The 22335-nt window shown below is 38.5% G+C and overlaps 1 protein-coding gene across 3 annotated transcripts in view; it reads right to left on the reverse strand.

Annotated features, from left to right (window-relative positions):
* The window catches only part of RNF145 (ring finger protein 145), a 65609-nt gene that overhangs the window by 20164 nt on the left and 23110 nt on the right, over positions 1–22335 (reverse strand). The window contains exons 2-5 of one of the 3 annotated variants that reach the window (XM_019945177.3): positions 15629–15790; positions 15090–15201; positions 9389–9480; positions 1480–1715 (exon numbers count right to left, since the gene is read on the reverse strand). In XM_019945177.3, the coding sequence (XP_019800736.1) occupies positions 1480–1715; positions 9389–9437 (285 nt within the window). In that variant the 5' untranslated portion in view covers positions 9438–9480; positions 15090–15201; positions 15629–15790. The remainder of the gene's footprint in view (positions 1–1479; positions 1716–9388; positions 9481–15089; positions 15202–15628; positions 15791–22335) is intronic. The other 2 variants (XM_019945184.3, XM_019945168.3) reach the window with 2 other exon arrangements.

A 22335-nucleotide genomic window follows, 5' to 3' on the forward strand; every position in this document is an offset into this window, starting at 1 on the left:
AACTGAGTCATGATTAACCCCCATTTTTTCCCAACTAGAAAATATTGCAAGAAAAAGGAAATTGTCCAGCTAGCTGCAAAATTACTATTAGCAGCAAACTGATCACTGAGAGGTAGAGTACTTTTCCTTCTTTCCATTCAAGGAAAAGACCACTAAAATACCTGACAGTTTCCACTTCTTGTCTATCCAATTCTTTCCAGGTCGCGAATTTCATAACCCATACTTTATTTTCAACTGCAACACCTTGTGCTACAAGAACCTTATGGCAACCAAGAAGGTAAACATGACACTGAAAAACGGAGGCTTTGTCCTTATGGTAACTAAATAAACAGTATCCAAGTAATATTTACTGAATATCTACCACTTCTTACAAACCAGGGTAGTTCCACAAGATTGAATTCAAATAAAAAATACATAAATTCATCATTCTGACCCTGCATACAACAACCCTTCCCCACGAAGAAACTGTTCAATGAGAGTATGAAAATAACTTCATCTTCCTCTGAAGATCTACTTTCAAGAAAGTTGCTCAAGTTAATCATTATGTAAGATGAAGAAATCAGTAGAATCAGGGTAAGGCCGAGAGCTTAGGAAATTTTTCTGGGAAAATCTGCCCCTGGGGCCACAACAATAACAACAAGGAAAGGATTCATTTAGTAGTATCAGTTTGACCAATCTGAAAGCTTCCTGTACCTTAGGGTCACGCACACAGTAAAGAGCTAGGAGAGAATGCCCATTTTAATACTCTCTTTATACCAATGTCAGTTTTAAGACCTATTTTATATACTGAAATTCACTGATTAAATCAAATGAACTATTTATCTCCTCAATACCTACTGTTTGTGTCTGGAAATAATCTGTTTGAGAGCAAAGGCTGATAAAAGTAGGAGAGACAGAAGCACGTTATGTTGGCAAAATCAGTCCAAGCACCACATCTAAATGAAATCTGTCATACCATAGCCCAGAACTATTTAACTTCTCAGTCTATTAAACAAACGTAAGGAAAAAACTGTACTCACGGTAGGGCTATAATCAGGAAAAAAACAGGATTTGACCTCTAGGTATTCAATTCTACATCATTCTTGTCTTTGTTATCATAGTTAACACTGAATATCATCTACCTGGCACTGAACTCATTCAAATCTCACGGCTACCCTATGCGTTAAGTACAACAGTTATTATTAGCTCCATTTTACAGATAAGTAAACTTAAGTGACTAACCCCAGGTTACACAGCTGGTAAACAGCAGCATCAGAGTGAGAACCCAGACCATCTGCTTCTGGAGAAGCACTTACTTAACTTTACTGCCTCTCAATAGAACTTAATAAAGAATCTCAGATGCTCCTAATTAGGTTGAAAACAGTTACTATTTTGAAACTGTCAAACATAATGTTACCATGACCATGACTGTGAAATAAAAGTGAACTAAATCTTTAATATACTTAATATTTATGTAGAATTTTATCTACACAGTCTTACCTGAACCAACTCTCTGTATGCAGACTTGGCAAGGTTATAAGGTACTAGAAGGTTAGACCCAAGAAAATAAAGAACTTCCAATCCAGTAAAAATCATAGCAAATTTGTTGATGATAACAATTGTCTCCAGAGGAACAAGGCAGAGGCGTGCTAGGAGAGGAAGCATGTGAGCTGAAAAGAGCCAAATCTGCTTCGTTTTCATGACACAGGAGCATAAAGTACACACCACCAACTGACCTAAAATGGGGGGGAGAACATATTTAATTTCGAGATTTGGTAATCACAAAATAAAAACAAAACACTGTTGAAAAGGATGATGACACAGCTTTTGAAGGAGTTTAGTTAGGATCTCTTAGATAATATTTTAAATCAAATTTTAATTTCATCTGACCAAAATTACATGTTCTGTGAATTTTGGGCACCCATTCCCTAGGACTAACTTAAAAGAAGCAGCACAAATATCCACTGGTCTTCATCACATTCCAGATGACATATATAATATGGCAATTTTTTAAAATGTCTCATTCAAAAAAGAATTCAGTTACAACTAAATATATTTAGCTCCTTTTACAAAGGCCCTCAATATTTAACTGTTCTCCTCTAGAGGTGAAAGTATAAAATCCAAGAGATACAGTTACTTGTCCAAGATCATGCTGTGACAAGATTTATTCTGAGGTTTTCAATCTTTAATTGTTTCTACAGGACCATGCAAGCCTTCCCAAATGACTCAATAATGAGAAGTTAAAACTGAGAAGTTTAAACAACAAATTCTTCTCACAGAGGATTATGCATGATTATAGAAAAGTTAGGAAATACAGAGAAGGAAAAAGGAAAAAGAAGCCTCAATCTCCTACAATCCTGTCACCCAAAGGTAGCACTGTTAATGTCGTGTTCATTAAATAAGGTATTGCACGTAAAGCCTTAGCATTTTATCTGAAACCTAGGCAGTGCTCAAAGTTATTCATATTGTTACCTTTTCAGATTTATTCTATGCATGTGAATATACACAAATGTTTTATATAAAGGAGATTATAGCATACACACAATCAACTTTTTTCATTTAATACATATTATGCATATATCTCTCAAATAAATAAATAAAGGCTTTTGTTGTTTTTTTAGTTAAAAAACTGAATGCACATGACAATATTAGCATTTGGCTATTTTCAAATGTTTCATAATTATAAAATGCTTTGTTATGAATAAGCCTGTACATTTATGACATCATTGTATAAACTACTTGGAGCACATTTCCTAATATTTTCTTAGCCTAAATTCCTATAAGTGGGATTACTGAGTCAGAAGAAACATTTTTTAAGGCTTTTAACACATACTGTCAATTGCCCTACAGACACAAAACACACAGTGTACAGGGGTGCCCATTTTCTCACCTACCTGTCAACAGTGAAAATAATTTAAGAAAGGGAAGGGCAAGGAATATTTTCTAAGTTTTTGTTAAATTTGTATTTTGTCGTTTACCAGTAGCACTGAACATTACCAATAAGTAATGGGTTGGCCAAAAAGTTCGTTCAGGTTTTTCCGTAACCTTACAGAAAAACGCAAACGAACTTTTTGTCCAATCAACATGTAAACGCATTTGCAATTATTTGGCAAAACGTTTGTTCACATTCTTTGTCTATTCTTTTACTAGGATATGTAGCCTTCTGTTGTTTGATCAAGATATTAACCTCCTTTATCATATGATTCTATTTTCCCAATCTGTCATTTGAGTATTTTAATAACTTTTTCTCTCATAGTATAGAAGTTTGTATTATAAAGAGTCAAACCTATCAATCTTTTCCTTAATGGTTTCTACTTCTGGTGCCATGGTTAATTATATGGCTCCCCCTACTCAAGATCATACATGTAATCACCTATATTTTCTTTAATTTAAAAATTAATATATATGGAAATTATTTTAGAATAAGGTAAAAAGTAAAGACCTATGTTTGTTTTTCCAGATGTGTAGTCAGTTGTCTCAAAACTAGCTATTGGAATCATCCAATTCTTTTCTCATTAATTTGAAATGCCACTTTGGTATACTTCAGAATCTTCTGTGTATTTTGTGTCTGTGTCAGAACTTGCTAATTTTTTTCAGTGCTCTACTCTGATGACAGTGCCCACTATTCCTTTTCACTGACTGGACAAGTCTCCTCTTATTGCTCCTCTCAGAATTTCTTAGAAATTCTTGAACATGTCATCTTCCAAATTAATTTAGGAATCAGTCAAATTCTCTTCCTTCTTGCCAATGAAAAGCAAAACAATATTTTTAGATTCTAATTTGTGTTCTATCCATATTATTGTTAGAAGAATTAAAAAACTGCAACTATTTTTATACAAAGCTGAAAATTTATTAACAATCTACTACACTGTATGTAACATATGTGGTATTTTTTCCCACAAAGTACTAATTTTAGCCTTTAAAGAACTGATATTCAAATCACATGAAAAACATTCATAAAGGCATTAAGAAAGAGAAAAACACCTAATAATAAAGAAAACTGAGGCAGATCCCCCCCCCCCCCCCCCCCCCCCCCCCCCCCCGGCTTGCTCTCACCCTCTGCTCCCTTGCAGTGTACTCAATAGATCTCGCTTTCTACCCTCACTTCTGGCTCGGTGAATTCTTTTACCACCCACATTGCCAGCCCCATCACCACATTCCACAGCATTTTGGTGGCCCATACAGGGAATGCCTCTGTCTGCCTTTTCTAATCAGTCTTCCAATAGTAGTGATCGGCCTAATGACTTGGGGCAATTGAAGGTCCCCGGCCAGGGTTATTGCTCAGCGGGACCCAAGGTCTCCAGACGGGCTCCGACTCACTGTCACCCCAAGGGCTACATTCTGGAAAGTCTTTTCTCCTCTTCAACACTGCCGATGGTCTAAGGTCCCTGGAGACCAGGGATTGCACATCCTGACTCTCTGGCGGACCTAAAGCCCAGTCCCATATCGACTGACTGTCCCTGCCCGATGGGGTGGTAGTGTCCTTTGGGCCTAGCTTTGGGACTCCTCACTTCTAACACCTGGTGCATTCGGCAGCGGCAGCTCGTCTGGGGCAAATCCAGGCACACTGTGAGATCCTCTTTTCTCTTTCCATCCTGATCCACCAACGTCACCAAGTACGTCAAACAAGTTGCTACAAAACCAACTTCATTCCATCAAGCTACAAATGGTGACAAGACAAGGATTCCAACCTCTAGAATCAATACAGTTGACTACTCTCAAACAGCCCTCCCAAAATTTCTATTCACACAGAATCCCACAGCCCCACAGCCGACCAGCAAAGCCAACTGGGACCCAATGTCACCCTTTCTCAGCAGGAAGTAGCCCAAGATGATGTCGTTGCCCAGATGTCAATGATTTGACTCTGCTGATCTGACAGGGGGGAAATGTAGAGCTTAACAAAAGAACAGCCATCTTAGGCTGGGGCGGTCCTTTTAAGATAAGACAAATGCACTCTCCCCCCAACGGGAAATTATCAGTAGTCACAAGCAGTTGGCATTCCAGGCAGATAGAGCTATGACACACCCAGCCCTAACCACCAAACGGGTGGAACATTAACCCAAGGGTGACCAGAGGGGACCATAAAAGAAGCCCAGTTTCTCTCCCCCAGCGTAGACCCCCTCTTGGTCTCCCCCGCAGTGTACTCAATAAATCTCACTTTCTACCCTCAGAAAAAAAAAAAAAGAAAGAAATAGAAAAAGAAAACTGAGAAGAGGCCACCTAGTAAGATAAGTCAACAAAATCTTAGGGGCTAGAAAACAACTATCAGGCCACTACTCTTTCCCCACCCTGAGAAGAAGACTGAATTTTGCTCTCCAGAAAGGCTGAAATAGGCTCCTGGGCACTGTGCACAGCTCAGGGCAGAGGTGAGGTGCAGTGCCCAAATGAAAAACGGAGATTAAAATAGAAGTCTGCACCCAGAAGGATGAGATCACTCTAGATCTCCAAACACTGCTGCCATGTTTATTGCCACCCAGCTCTTGTCACTGACACTAGCCTCCCCTACAGGAGACAGAAAGATTCTTCTTTGGGGAAACTGACCCAAGTCCAAGTGAAAAGACCTACAAATACACACACTTAGGGGTCCCCCCAAAAACAGCCAGTCGCACTTGACACCAAATGTGAAACATACCCGTTGGTAAGCCTTAAAGAGATTCCAATCGACAACTTAATAACTCACTTTAATACAAATGATCACACAAGGATATTTAAGTAAAACTTACAGTTTATCAGCCTCATATGGGGTCTAGGCATCAGTATTTATAATTTTTTATGTAATATAACCAGGTGATTCTAATCCAGGCTTAAGAAATACTGCTGTCCCAGGTAAGGCAAAGACCAAAACAAATGGAGAGAACGCAAGGAACAAAAGAAAGCTTCAGGGGCTTCCCTGGTGGTGCAGTGGTTGAGAGTCCGCCTGCCGATGCAGGGGACACGGGTTCGTGCCCCGGTCCGGGAGGATCCCATATGCTGTGGAGTGGCTGGGCCCGTGAGCCACGGCCACTGAGCCTGTGCTCCGCAACGGGAGAGGCCACAGCAGTGAGAGGTCCACGTACCATAAAAAAAAAAAAGAAAGCTTCAAAGTAAATAATATATCTAAGAAATTTAAAAGACTGTCACAATAAAAAGAAAACAAACTCCAGGATATTAAAATATATAACAACAAAAGGGTTGTAAGATAAAGTTGGGAAATCTCAGAAAGTAAGACAAAGAGAGAGACAGAGAGAGAGAAAAAGGAAAATGGAACAGTAAGAAAATTAGGGGCTCAATGTGGGAGGAACCTTACCAATTAAGAGAATTTCCAGAAGGGGACAAAAGAGAAAACAGCAGGGAAAAGTTAGGTGAGTTGAAAGGAGAAAGGCCTCTGCGGAATGATACCTGAGAGTAGAGAGGAGTGGTACAGGAGAAAACCGATTTTTATCATAAAATTGTGGTATTTCTTGAGTTTTAAAAGTAAGTATATTTCTTTGATTAAAAAATTAGCTAAAACTCTGAAAGAAATAAAATACTCAGAGGAAATGCTTTAATATTAAGAATGATTAGGAATTTTCATTCTGGTATGTCTTACTTTCACTGTACTCACAGCTATGATATTTAAATTTCCTTTTTCAAATTCTCAGAGCTTTCTGAGAATCTGCTCCCTGTGTTATAATCGTCAGTTTGGCTCAAATAAAATTCTCTTTTTTCTTCTTAAAAAAAAAAAAAATTTCCTTGTTCAGCATGCTGTAAACTTCCTTTAAGCTCTGAAAATTCCCATAAGTCTAGGACAGCACATTCGGTGTTCAGCTCTGGGGTTACAGGCTTCATTTAATTTATCTTCTTTCACAGAAGACTATGACTCATATGCTGTGATTCTCTTTAAGAGAAGACTACTCCTCTTATTTAGATGAAAGAAGGAAGGAGTCATACTGTTAGTGGAAATCTTTCCTATAGCTCCAGGAGAAAAGGAAGTTGTTTAACTTGACATGCCTATTCCAACTGACAATTCTGAATAAATCAAAATCACAATGTACTCTTTGGATTTCAGAATTCCACTGTAAGAACTATCTCCAAGAAGTCTGTAATCCTAAGAAATGATGGCATATTCAAATTACTTAATTTTTCATTAAAAGTTCATTAGTGAAATGGAAGAAAAGGAGTAGAAAGTTACTTTAAAATCAAAGTCTAAAGAAAATTGCTACTTAATAGTTTACGGATTTTGTTTTATTTCCAATTAATTGAATCTTAGTTGAGTAAACACACTATCATAACCACTGATAGGAAAAATTTAAGGAAATATACAGATTTATACTAAATTGCGTCCATTATAGAATAAAAGAGAACACTTTATGAGTTTTCTAACCTAGCAAATATTTTCATACTTGGATGTCACCACTACTGAATATACCAATTCATGGGATATAGCCATAAAGCAACATTATTTTTGTGTCCTACTGTCTTAAAAGCCACTCTGTGAACTGAGTGTTCTCCTGCCCCTAAGGCAAGTCCCATACCTTTTCTAATCTAGCACAGGTTATACAATCTAATCTAATCTAATCTAATCTCAATCTAATAACAAACAAAACTTTGAAACTGATTTAAAGTTGAGGGTTTTCCTTTATTCCAGCTGAGGCGTCCTACGGCATAACAGAAAACCTGCAATTGTGAGAGGGAGTAGAGAGGTTAAGGCAATCTTCTTCCTCTTTCTCTGCCAGCACAATCTCACACTTTTCCTGACTTACTCACGACTGAAGCAGGCAGGGAAGGAGAGGGAGGGAAGTAGAAAATTCTTACTGAACTATGTTCTTACAATGGTATGGTATTGGTGCTCCCTACAGTTGGCGTATTTAAAATGGATCTCCTTTCTCCTGGGCACTTTTAAGGATTCTTCTGATTGTTCCCATCACTGTGGATCTCTCATCTGCAGTACCCTTGATGCTTGTTATGTACCCTCCTCTGGCTGTTTTTGGTTCTTTCCTCAGCTCCTTAAATTCAATCCCTGTTGGAGTCTTCTCATCCTTTTTAAGGGCCGTCTTGGGAGGACCTAAGAAAATTCCATTGACTCTTGGGGCCCTCATCTAGTCCATAGTAAACTAACATCCTTTGCCTACACAGATTAGATGATACAGGAGAACCTCTCAAGACATTTTCACTCCACGGTCAGAAACTCAACAGCCAGCCAGCCAGCCCAGTGCTGGCCTTTATATCAGACTAGAATTATAATACAAGCCATATATATAATGTTTAATATTCTGGTAGCATCATTTTATAAAGGTAAAAAAAAAGTAAAATTAATTAATAATATATTTTATTTAATCTAATATTTCCCAAATATTATCACATAGACATTCAATCTATATTAAAAAATTAACAAGACAGTCTACATCGTTTTTGTACTACGTTTGAGAAATTGGATGTGTTTTACACGACAGTATATTTTAATTTGGACTAGTCACATTTCAAGGGCTCACAAGCCACATGTGGCTTGTTTTGGATGGTGTAGCTTTAGATATTGCAGGCCTAGGTTGGACACCAGTCTCTAGTATCCCCACTAAGCCACAAAAAAATGTGTCTCCAAATGGTCTACCAGTAAATTCTCTAAATGAGAAGGGCCCAGCAGGTATTTTAGAGAAAACAGCTCCCTAAAGAAATCCTCCTTCAAATCCCAACATTCAACCTCTTAACACCCTCTACATGGGTGAATTTAAGAATTACATACTATGGGCTTCCCTGGTGGCGCAGTGGTTGAGAGTCCGCCTGCCGATGCAGGGGACACGGGTTCGTGCCCTGGTCCGGGAAGATCCCACATGCCGCGGAGCGGCTGGGCCCGTGAGCCATGGCCGCTGAGCCTGCGCGTCCAGAGCCTGTGCTCCGCAACGGGAGAGGCCACAACAGTGAGAGGTCTTCTCTCACTTTGTTTTTTGCAACTTTGGCATGGTAGGGTCTAGTATTTCACTTTGGACTGTATCTATATTGTTTTGGGGTCCTAGCCAACACTTCTGTTTTAAGCATTCTGCTACCTGAATATTTCAATCATGTCTCAAGTTCTTGATGTTTCTGGCACTTTATTTTTGACTACAGGATAATGGCTTTCAACAACAGTAAACAATACTAAGACATTACGTATTTCATTTTAATCTTACAAAGTAATTATTAGCTTTATTTTAAAATTAATCTTCCCAAATACTTACATTACCCTTAAAAAAACACAAGCAACTACAGGCTATATGTGATCATAAACATGTAAAATAAGAAACACCTATGTATGAAAGAAAAAGACTAACATTTAACAATGGCTATGTTTTGAAAGTCATCATGAATAACTTTTGAGTTTTCCAGTTTTTTGTATTAAGTATGAACCAATTTTAGAAAATAGTAATTAAGGTTGGTTGGTTCCGACGTACACTTTTAATTCTTTTATAATACTTACCTATTAAGGCTGTGGTAAACCGATTCATGGAGAGAGGTTCTAAATACATTGGTCCTTCATAGGCGGACTCCAGTTCACTCCTAACGTAGTCCCTAAATAAGTAAAATGATAAGAATGTATTAGATACATTCCAAGCACATATGGGAGATAGAAGCTGCTATAGCACAGCATTCTTATAAAAAGCATATTATGTTAATAACACCTCTATCCACATCTATACTAAGGAAAACTTTAGGTACAAAAAATTATAGAGGGATGGCCTTCATCTCCTTCGTCCATGCACTGGAAAGAGAATTTACTGAAACTGAATTTTACTATGCAGAGAAGCAGCCAAGGCTCTACTTTGTGGGATTTTCTTTCTTCCCACAACCTTATTAAATAATTTATGCCCAGGAAAAAGCCAGTTGAGATGCCATCTCTCAACCCTACTACTTAACTGATAACACCTAATACTATTACATTGAATTTCCCCTCTTTTGACTAGCTTCCATCATCCCTCCCATCTTCTTTTCCCCAAAGTTTTGTCCCAAGTTATACTTAACTAGTTACAGGTAAAATCACAAACTAGCTAGCAAACTAGCTTGTAGCAGGACAATCCTTAAAAACTGTCACTTTCAAGTCTACAGGGAATCTATAATTAGAATTATAATATTTTGTAGGCTACAAACTTATTTTGAGATAAATTTTAAATCAAATCAAATATTCCTTTTAAAATTTAATTCATTTAACATTGATCACTGAGAAATAACAAGATTTAAGTATTGGCCGAAGAGTCTTTACACTATGAGAAAACAGAACTTTTAGGGCAGAGGCAGGAAGCACAAAAAGGGAGAATTTACTTTATTATCAATAAGTTCAGTGGTAATAGTAGAACATGGTTGTCTTAAGTTCTTCTGACATCAAAGTAGGAAAGTTTGTGTTAAAAAAAATTCTCCTTTTCTTCAATTGCTGAATGCTTTATTCACTGTACTTTAATAGTTTTAATGTTTCAAGTATTTCTGAAAAACTCAGATGGCTGTATTTACTTTTTCCATGAAATTACTTCCTATTAGGCAATCAAGTTGAATTCCTTCAGCATAACATAGCCAAACAAGAAATGACCTTTACATAATCAGCAAGGAGAGTATTGCCAAAAATCAACATTAAAAACTAAAATAAAAATTTAAAGCAGTTTTGGGAACAATTATAAAAACCAATGAATGACTAAGCTTCTTGGGTGATTTTGCAATTCTCCTCTATAACTCTAGGAGGATTATTTTTAACAAATAAAGTCTCTTTCTAGTAAAGAGAAAGCCAAATTCTCAAGGGGAATGATTCTAATGCAGTGGCTGTCAACCAGGGGTGATTTTGCCCCTGAAGGGATAGTCTGCAATGTCTGGAGACATTTTTAGTTGTCACAGCTTGGAAGGGTGGAGGGGTGCTACTGGCACCTAAGCCAAGATGTTGCTAAAACATTCTACAGTGCACAGAACAGCCCCCACAACAAAGAATTACCCACTCCAGAAGGTCAGTGGTTGAAATCCTGTTTTAATGTAGAGAGACACAAACGCTACACGTGCAAATTATATATAAATATCTGATTACTAGAGTAGTATAGGTAACCGTCAATGTAATTATTATATTTTATATAGCTTTAAGATAGAAAGCTAAAGAATTAAGAGAATTATGAAGTTTAAAATAAAATAGACACATAACTACCATGTACGCTTACGAAGTCTTTGAAAATGCTATTAAAGAAATAAATTTATATTTTAGAGAGATGTAGCTCTGAGTCCCAGTACTACCTAGGCCTTTAAAGCCAAATAATTTCTTTTTGGCCATAGCACATCCCTCTCAAATAGATCCAGTTTAAAGAGAGGCCACGTGGGACTTCCCTGGCAGTCCAGTGGTTAAGACTTCGCCTTCCAATGCAGGGCGTGCAGGTCTGATCCTGGGTCAGAGAGCTAAGATCCCACATTCCTAGCGGCTGAAGGACCAAAACATAAAACTGAAGCAATATTGTAACAAATCCAATAAAGACTTTAAAAAAATTAAATTAAAAAGTAAAAAGAGGCCAGGGACAACCCATAAAGACAAAAGGCAGGTTGGTGTTTGCCACGGGATGGGGGGAGGGGGAATGGAAACAACTATTTAAGGGTTGCAGGTTTCATTCTGGGGTGATGAAAATGGAATTAGATAATGGTGATGGTTATACAACATTATGAACGTACTATATGAACTGTTCGCTTTAAAAGGTTAATTTTGTTATGTGAATTTCACCTCAGTAAAAAAGGGGGGCCTACAAGAGCACTACCTCCAAGGGGAAAAGCCAAAAGATGGACCAAAAGGACCTCAGTCCCAGGAGCTCTCTCACAGAGAGGGGTGAGGGGAGGAGATGACAGAGTTGGGTTCCCTGTCTTATTTTCTCTCACATTTGCTTTTGTCATCATATTACTGATGTTTCATAAGAAACTCAGGAAACTCAACATTATCAAGAATTTCTTATTGCTGAGACATTTGCTAATTGTTTTGTATTATTTCCTAGCCTACTTCAGCTTACCCTCTTTTTAAAAGCCTCTTTTTCTTTACTCCCTTACCTTAAATTCTAATTTCACATAACAAAACTTCTAAGGAAAATTAATATTTTCTATACGTTTTTATTCTAACTCAAAAAGAATCTGCTGTATACCTATGTTGCTAGCACACTGCTAGGCCCTGAAAATACTGCGGTAGACAAGAAAGACACAGTTGCTGTTAGGATGAAGCTTACAAACCAGGAGAGGAGACATACATTAAACAAATACTCATGCTAACCATTATTAAGTTACAATTGTGACAAATGCTGTAAGAAAAAAATACAGAATGCTGTAATGGTCTTTTAAATTTTTATTTTTATATTCACAACTCTATTTAAAAATTATCTTCTATTATCTTCATTTCTAGATTCATATTTTTCCATTTAGCTAGTTTTTTCTGTCTTTTTATTTTAAATATCACTTATTTTACCTCTCATTCTATTTCATAGGGTTATTTTAAAGGGTTTAATGCAACTATTTCCTTTTCTTTTATCCTACCCTATGTTTCTTTGGTGGTTTTGTTGTTGTTGTTTTTTTTTTTTTTTGCGGTACGCGGCCTCTCACTGTTGTGGCCTCTCCCGTTGCGGAGCACAGGCTCCAGACACTCAGGCTCAGCGGCCGTGGCTCACGGGGCCCAGCCACTCCGCGGCATGTGGGATCTTCCCGGACCGGGGCACGAACCCGTGTCCCCTGCATCAGCAGGCTGCAGGTGGCAGGCGGACTCTCAACCACTGCGCCACCAGGGAAGCCCTGTTGTTGTTGTTTTTAAAGTTTCCTCTTAACTTTCTAATTCTTTTTATGATTTTCTTTTTAGTTCTTTTTCTCTTTCCATGTTTCATTACTCTGTGGTTTGTTGAGATTATAGGACACTAAGGGACGACTACATTCCAGAATAATCACCAACCTTTAGGCCACAATGACAACACCCTGAGTTTAAGCAGTTTCTGCCCACTAGCTCTCCCACTTTGCCCTCTTCTAAGACCCTATGAACAGCTCTCTCTCAATGCTGCAGCCTCTCCCAGGACTGCCCGACCTATCATTGCATCAATCACCCTACCAAAGAAATTAACATCTTTCCTAAGCACCTCAGACCCTCTCCCCTTTGCTCAACTCCTATCTCTCAAGACAGTCTTCAGAATTTCTCTGTTTGGCTGACTCACCAATAGGCCCCACCTCAGTAAAGACAGCCAGACCCAGAAGGCCTGCAGTCCCTTTGGGTTGGCCGAGCTTGGCTTGCCAGAGCCAGGGCAGTGGCTTTGGTGGAGGCTAAACTACTCGTCTTGCCAAGCAGCCACTACTTACCTATCTCTTCTGAGAGAAGAATCTGAGCACTGCCTCCCAAACTATACAGAAAAACTGGTGAAAAAAAAAAACAAAACTGGCAACATTAACAAAGATCTCTATATCTAAGTGATGTACAACTTCAGGGAATCTCATGCTGGCAATGAAAACTCTTGGTTACTCAGTTTCAACGGAGTGGGTCACTTACAACAGTAAAAAACAAGACAGTAAGCCTAAATAAGAAGGATCCAGAGAAAGAATTATCCAAAATTCCATGAGTCATTTTAGGCCAAAATTTATTCTGAGGCAAGAGCCATGAAATTCTATTTTTAACAGAATTTTATACCTATTTTAAGACTGAATCAGATGGAATGTTCAAAAGCAGTATCAGAATTTTTAAATTTAGATTTAAAGAGTAGAATGCATTAAGTTAGTCAGAAACAAGAATTCCTGCATTCTGCTTGTAACTGAATAAAATCTTCCCCTTCTTAAACCTCTTTTCTCACTTGTGCAATCTGTGCAATGCTAACAATTAACGCTGAGCACCAGTAAACTGAACACTTTGAAAATCCACTTCTCTACACCCCTTGTGGTAGGCTATTTTCCTGTTGTTGCAACTATTTGGGGGCATAAGGAATGTGTAAGATGTATAAAAAGAGCCCCAAGGATAGCTTACAATAGGAAAAACTCTTGCTATAAAGAGAAGTATACAAGTTATAAAAAAATAAATAACAACAAAACCTAGGAGCTTATCAATTCATCAGCTGATTAAAGACCTTTATTTCTAAGTCTCTCAAGCAACCTGGCTGCGTCACTGAACAACCTAGGAACAATCTGTACATTCTGGCCACTTAAAGCTTTCAAACAATATTAATTCCAAAGAAACCTAATCTATTTGTACACAGAACAAAGTGGTGAGCCCTCCAAGTTATCTTTCGCAATATGTGCGAAAAAAAGGCACTGCTCAATTTAAGAGATCCCAGATAATGAGATTTTTTTTTTTTTTTTTTTTTTGGGCCGCACAGTGCAGCATGCAGGATCTTAGTTCCCCAACCAGAAAGTGCAGAGTCCTAACCACTGGGCCACTAGGGAATTCCGAGATGTTCAAACACCGGGATTTGAGTACCTACCACACCCTAAGCATTGTACTAGCAATTGAACAGTTCATCTACCCAGTTTCATCATTTAAATCTTCTCTGCCACACGGCCACCCTATTTTCTCTCTTCAGCTTCTTTCTGACCACCTACTAAATATTTAGTGCCTTGATCTGATAATGTTCAAAAGAAGAGAACATATCTGACACTGAAATGGACCAATTTTATTCCTGTCAAAATTAGGAGTTGAGTGTATAATGATAAAATTCATTTTACAATTCCTTTATCTAACAACAGTTCTCAAATGAAAAAATCTTGTTCCCCGGGTGACAACGTTCGGCAATTAGTGATACTTTCTGGTTTCACAATTGTGCAGAAGGGGTATTCTGCAATCTGTTAGCAGAGACAGGGTGTTGTTAACATCCTGTAATGCACACAACTGCTTCATAGCAAAGAATGACACAGCCCAAAATGCTAACAGTTCCAAAAGAGACAACCCCTCATCTATAGCTTTGAATTACACAAGCTTTCATAAAATGGAGACCTAGTTATCTGTATTGACACATAAGTAACTCTTGGGAAAGTTTTACATTTGAAATCATAGTTACACACCCAAGACAAGGATGAAAAAGAGTACACTTTTATCATTTGAGACCCATGGGCTCTTAAGTCATACATGTACAAAATTGATACATTGGTTCATAAACCTAACAATAACACAAGGCATTTAAGAATAATGAAGTTTAAAATTTTAGAGAAAAACACTTAACTGTGGATGTAAACCATGAAAACACTCTCACAGTAATGGTCATGTCACTTTGTACAATTTCTCTTTTTTTCCCTGTAGTTCTGGATTGTCTCAATTTTAAAGTAGTGTTGACGCTGTAAAATACATTCCTTAGATCACTCAAAATGAAAAGCATAGTTTAGAATTTTAAGTATTAAAGAACCTGACATTTATCAAATTCTAATGAGTTCAATTAGAATATTAATATTAAATGTTCATACTGAGCTGTGCCCATGGATTTTCTAAAGTTTAATTCTTGTGAAATGCAAGTTATACCCATTTTATAAACATATTCTAAACTAGTTTTTATTCACTTAAGGAGAATCAGCTTCATTATATGAGTAAAGGCATACCTTGGAGATACTGGGGGTTCAGTTCCAGACCACCACAATAAAGTGAATACCACAACAGAGCAAATCACATGAATTTTTTGGTTTCCCAGTGCATATAAGAGTTACGTTTACACTATACTGTAGTCTACTAAGTGTCCAATAGCATGACGTCTTAAAAAAAAGTACGTACCTTATAATTTAAAAATACTTTGTTGCTAAATAAAAGCTAACCATCAGTTGAGCCTTCAGCGAGTCATAATCTTTTTGCTGGTGGAGGGTCTTGCCTCAAGGTTGATGGCTGCTGACTGATCAGGGTGGTGGTTGCTGAAGGTTGGGGTGGCTGTGGCGATTTCTTAAAATAAGACAACAATGGATGGAGGACCTTCAAGATGGCGGAGGAGTAAGACGTGGAGATCACCTTCCACCCCACAAACACATCAAACTATATCTACATGTGGAACAGCTCCTACAGAACACCTACTGAACGCTGGCAGAAGACCTCTGACTTCCCAAAAGGCAAGAAACTCCCCAAGTACCTGGGTACGGCAAAAGAAAAAACAGAGACAGAAGAATAGGGACGGGACCTGCACCAGTGGGAGGGAGCCGTGAAGGAGGAAAGGGTTCTACACACTACAAAGCCCCTTCGCGAGCGAAGACTGGGGTAAGGGTGGTGGGGAAGCTTTGGAGCCACGGAGGAGGACACAGCAAGAGGGGTGCAGATGGCAAAGTGGAGAGATTCCCGCACAGAGGATCGGTGCCGACCAGGCTGGGAGCTGAGGCTCGGGCTTTGGAGGTCGGATCCCAGGGAGAGGACTGGGGTTGGCTGCCTGAACACACCCTGAAGGGGGCTAGTGCACCACAGTTAGCTGGGAGGGAGTCTGGGAAAAAGTCTGGAACTGCCTAAGAGGCAAGAGACCATTGTTTCGGGGTGCACGAGGAGAGGGGATTCACAGCACCACCTAAATGAGCTCCAGAGAACAGCATGAGCCACGACTATCAGCGTGGACACCAGAGACAGGCATGAAACGCTAAGGCTGCTGCTGCAGCCACCAAAAAGCCTGTGTCCAAGCACAGGTCACTATCCACACCTCCCCTCCTGGGAGCCTGTGCAGCCCACAACTGCCAGGGTCCCGTGATCCAGGGACAACTTCCCCGGGAGAATGCATGGCGCGCCTCAGGCTGGTGCAACATCATGCTGGCTTGCCCCACATTCCAATTATAACTACCGTAGCCCTCCCTCCTCCCAACCTGAGTGAGCCAGAGCCCCCTAATCAGCCGCTCCTTTAACCCCCTCCTGTCTGGGCAAAGAACAGACACTAGAGGGCAACCTACACACAGAGTCGGGCCAAATTCAAAGCTGAACCCCAGGAGCTGTGCAAAGAAAGAAGAGAAAGGGAAATCTCTCCCAGCAGCCTCAGGATCAGTGGATTAAATCTCCACAAACAACCTGAGGTACCCTGCATCTGCGGAATACCTGAATAGACAAGGAATCTTCCCAAAATTGAGGCCGTGGACTTTAGGAGCAACTGTAGACTTGGGGTTTGCTGTATGTGACAGACTAGTTTCTGATTTTTATGCTTATCTTAGTATAGTTTTTAGTGCTTATTATCACTGGTGGACTTGTTTATTCGTTTGGCAGCTCTCTTATTTTAAAATTACTTTTTAAATTTTAATAATATTTACTTATTTTTTATTTCAATAACTTTATTTTATTTTATTTTTTTCTCCCTTTTCTTCTGAGCCGTGTGGCTGACAGGATCTTGGTGCTCCAGCCGCGACTCAGGCCTGAGCCTCTGAGGTGGGAGAGCCAAGTTCAGGACATTGGTCCACCAGGGACCTCCTGACCCCACGTAATATCAATCGGCGAGAGCTCTCCCAGAGATCTCTGTCTCAACGCTAAGACCCAGCTCCACTCAAAGACCAGAGAAGTCCAGTGCTGGACACCCCAAGCCAAACAACTAGCAAGACAGGAACACAACCCAAACCATTAGCAAAGAGGCTGCCTAAAATCATAATAAGTTCACAGACATCCCAAAACACACCAGTGGACGTGGTCCTGCCCACCAGACAGACAACATCCAGCCTCATCCACCAGAACACAGGCATTAGTCCCATCCACCAGGAAGCCTACACAACCCACTGAACCAACCTTAGCCACTGGGGACAGACACCAAAAACAACAGGAACTACGAACCTGCAGCCTGTGAAAAGGAGACTCCAAACACAGTAAGATAAGCAAAATGAGAAAACAGAGAAATATGCAGCAGATGAAGGAGCAAGGTAAAAACCCACCAGACCTCACAAATGAAGAGGAAATAGGCAGTCGACCTGAAAAAGAATTCACGTAATGATAGTAAAGATGATCCAAAATCTTGGAAACAGAATGGAGAACATACAAGAAACGTTTAACAAGGACCTAGAAGAACAAAAGAGCAAACAAACAATGATGAACCACACAATAAATGAAATTAAAAATCCTCTAGAAGGAATCAATAGGAGAATAACTGAGGCAGAAGAATGGATAAGTGACCAGGAAGATAAAATATTGGAAATACCTACTGCAGAGCAGAGTAAAAAAAAGAATGAAAAGAACTGAGCACAGTCTCAGAGACCTCTAGGACAACAGTAAACGCATCAACATTCAAATTATAGGGGTTCCAGAAGAAGAAGAGAAAAAGAAAGGGACTGAGAAAATATTTGAAGAGATGACAGTTGAAAACTTGCTTAATACAGGAAAGAAAACAGTCAAACTAAAGTCCAGGAAGCACAGAGAGTCCCATACAGGACAAATCCAAGGAGAAACATGCAAAGACACATATTACTCAAACTATCAAAAATTAAATACGAAGAAAAAATATTAAAAGCAGCAACAGAAAAGCAACAAATACCATACAAGGGAATCCCCGTAAGGTTAAGAGCTGATCTTTCAGCACAAACTCTGCAAGCCAGAAAGGAGTGGCAGGACATATTTCAAGTGATGAAAGGGAAAAACCTACAACCAAGATTGCTCTACCCAGCAAGGATCTCATTCAGATTCAACAGAGAAATTAAACCTTTACAGACAAGCAAAGGCTAAGAGCCTTTAGCACCACCAAACCAGTTTTATAATAAATGCTAATGGAACTTCTCTAGGCAGGAAACATAAGAGAAGAAAAAGACCTACAATAACAAACCCAAAACAATTAAGAAAGTGGTAATAGGAACATACATATCAATTATTACCTTAAATGTAAAGGGATTAAATTCTCCAACCAAAAGACACAGACTGGTTGAATGGATACAAAAACAAGATCCATACATATGCTGTCTACAAGAGACCCACTACAGACGTAGGGACATATATAGACTGAAAAAATGGAAATCAAAAGAAAGCTTGAGTAGTAATTCTCATATCAGACAAAACAGACTTTAAAATAAAGACGATTATAAGAGAAAAAGGACACTACATAATGATCAAGAGATCGATCCAAGAAGAAGATATAACAATTGTAAATATGCACTCAACAGAGGAGCACCTCAATACATATGGCAAATGCTAACAGCCATAAAAGGGGAAATTGACAGTAACACAATAATAGTAGAGGACTTTAACACCCCACTTTCACCAAACGACAGATCATCCAAAATCAAAATAAATAAGGAAACACAAGCGTTAAATGACACATTAAATAAGATGGACTTAATTGATATTTATAGGACATTCTATCCAAAAACAACAGAATACACTTCTCAAGTGGTCATGGAACATTCTCCAGGACAGATCACATCTTGGGTCACAAATCAAGTCTTGCTACATGTAAGAAAACTGAAATTGTGTCAGGTATCTTTTCCGACCACAGAGCTGTGAGACTAAATATCAATTTCAGGAAAAAAAATCTGTAAAAAATACAAACACATGGAGGCTAAGCAATACACTACTAAATAACCAAGAGATCACTGAGGAAATCAAAAAATACCTAGAAACAGATGAAACTGAAAACACGATGACCCAACACCTATGGGATGCAGCAAAAGCAGTTCTAAGAGGGAAGTTTATAGCAATACAATCTTACCTCAAGAAACAAGAAAAATCTCAAATAAACAACCTAACATTACAGCTAAAGCAATTAGAGAAAGAAGAACAAAAAAGAAAGCAGAAGGAAAGAAACCATAAAAACCAGATCAGAAATAAATGAAAAAGAGATGAAGGAAACAATAGCAAAGATCAATAAAACTAAAAGCTGGTTCTTTGAGAAGATAAACAAAATTGAGAAACCAGACTCATCAAGAAAAAAAGGGAAAGACTCAAATCAACAGAATTATAAATGAAAAAGAAGTAACAACTGACACTGCAGAAATACAAAGGATCATGAGAGATTACTACAAGCAACTCTATGCCAATAAAACGGACAACCTGGAAGAAATGGACAAATTCTTAGAAAAGCACAACCTTCCGAGAATCAATCAGGAAGAAACAGGAAATATAAACAGAACAATCACAAGCACTGAAAACTGAGACTGTGATTAAAAATCTTCCAACAAACAAAAGCCCAGGACCAGATGGCTTCACAGTCAAATTCTATCAAACATTTAGAGAAGAGCTAACACCTATCTTTCTCAAACTCTTCCAAAATATAGCAGAGGGAGGAACACTCCCAAACTCATTCTGCAAGGCCACCATCACCCTAATACCAAAACCAGACAAACACGTCACAAAAAAAGAAAACTACAGGCCAATATCACTGATGAACATCGATGCCAAAATCCTCAACAAAATACTAGCAAACAGAGCCCAACAGCACATTAAAAGGATCATACACCATGATCAAGTGGGGTTTACCCCAGGAATGCAAGGATTCTTCAATATACGCAAATCAATCAATGTGATACACCATATTAACAAATTGAAGGAGAAAAACTATATGGTCATCTCAATAGATGCAGAAAAAGCTTTCGAAAAAATTCAACACCAATTTACGAGAAAAACTCTCCAGAAAGTAGGCATAGAGGGAACTTACCTCAACATAATAAAGGCCATATATGACAAGCCCACAGCCAACATCGTTCTCAAGGGTGAAAAACTGAAACCGTTTCCACTAAGATAAGGAACAAGACAAGGTTGCCCACTCTCACCACTATTATTCAACATAATTTTTGAAGTTTTAGCCACAGCAATCAGGGAAGAAAAAAAAATAAAAGGAATCCAAATCAGAAAAGAAGTAAAACTGTCACTGTTTGCAGACGACATGATACTATGCATAAAGAATCCTAAAGATGCAACCAGAAAACTACTAGAGCTAATCAATAAATTTGGTCAAGCAGCAGGATACAAAATTAATGCACAGAAATCTCTTGTATTCCTATACACTAATGATGGAAAATCTGAAAGAGAAATTAAGGAAACACTCCCATTTACCACTGCAACAAAAAGAATAAAATACCTACGAATAAACCTACCTAAGGAGACAAAAGACCTGTATGCAGAAAACTATAAGACACTGATGAAAGAAATTAAAGATGATACAAACAGATGGAGAGATATACCATGTTCTTGGATTGGAAGAATCTACATTGTGAAAATGACTATACCACCCAAAGCAATCTACAGATTCAATGCAATCCCTATCAAACTACCAACAGCATTTTTCACAGAACTAGAACAAAAAATTTCACAATTTGTATGGAAACACAAAAGACCCCGAACAGCCAAAGCAATCTTGAGAAAGAAAAACAGAGTTGGAGGAATCAGGCTCCCTGACTTCAGACTATACTACAAAGCTACAGCAATCAAGACAGTACAGTACTGGCACAAAAACAGAAACATAGATCAACAGGATAGAAAGCCCAGAAATAAACCCACACACATATGGTCACCTTATCTTTGATAAAGAAGGCAAGAATATACAATGGAGAAAAGACAATCTCTTCAATAAGTGGTACTGGGAAACTGGACACCTGTATGTAAAAGAATGAAATTAGAAGACTCCCTAACACCATACACAAAAATAAATTCAAAATGGATGAAAGACCTAAATGTAAGGCCAGACACTATAAAACTCTTAGAGGAAAACATAGGCAGAACATTCTATGACATAAATCACAGCAAGATCCTTTTGACCCATCTCCTAGAGAAATGGAAATAAAAACAAAAATAAATAAATGGGACCTAATGAAACTTTAAAGCTTTTGCACAGCAAAGGAAACCATAAACAAGATGAAAAGACAACCCTCAGAATCAGAGAAAATATTTGCAAACAAAGCAACTGACAAAGGGTTAATCTCCAAAATACACAAGCCGCTCATGCAGCTCAATATCGACAAAACAAACAATCCCATCCAAAAATGGGCAGAAGACCTAAACAGACATTTCTCCAAAGATATACAGATTGCCATCAAACACATGAAAGGATGCTCAACATCACTAATCATCAGAGAAATGCAAATCAAAACTACAATGAGGTATCACCTCATGCCGGTAAGAATGGGCATCATTAAAAAATCTACAAACAATAAATGCTGGAGAAGGTGTGGAGAAAAGGGAACCCTCTTGCACTGTTGGTGGGAATGTAAATTGATACAGCCACTATGGAGAACAGTATGGAGGTTCCCGAAGAAACTGAAAATAGAACTACCATATGACCCAGCAATCCCACTACTGGGCATATACCCTGAGAAACCATAATTCAAAAAGAGTCATGTACCACAATGTTCACTGCAGCTCTACTTACAATAGCCAGGACATGGAAGCAACGTAAGTGTCCATCAATAGATGACTGGATAAAGAAGACATGGCACATATATACAATGGAATATTACTTAGCCATAAAATGAAATGAAATTGAGTTATTTGTAGTGAGGTGGATGGACCTAGAATCTGTCACAGAATGAAGTCAGAAAGAGAAAAACAAATACTGCATG

The sequence above is a fragment of the Tursiops truncatus genome, chromosome 3 (assembly GCF_011762595.2).
Source record: "Tursiops truncatus isolate mTurTru1 chromosome 3, mTurTru1.mat.Y, whole genome shotgun sequence".
Classification (NCBI taxonomy): domain Eukaryota; kingdom Metazoa; phylum Chordata; class Mammalia; order Artiodactyla; family Delphinidae; genus Tursiops; species Tursiops truncatus.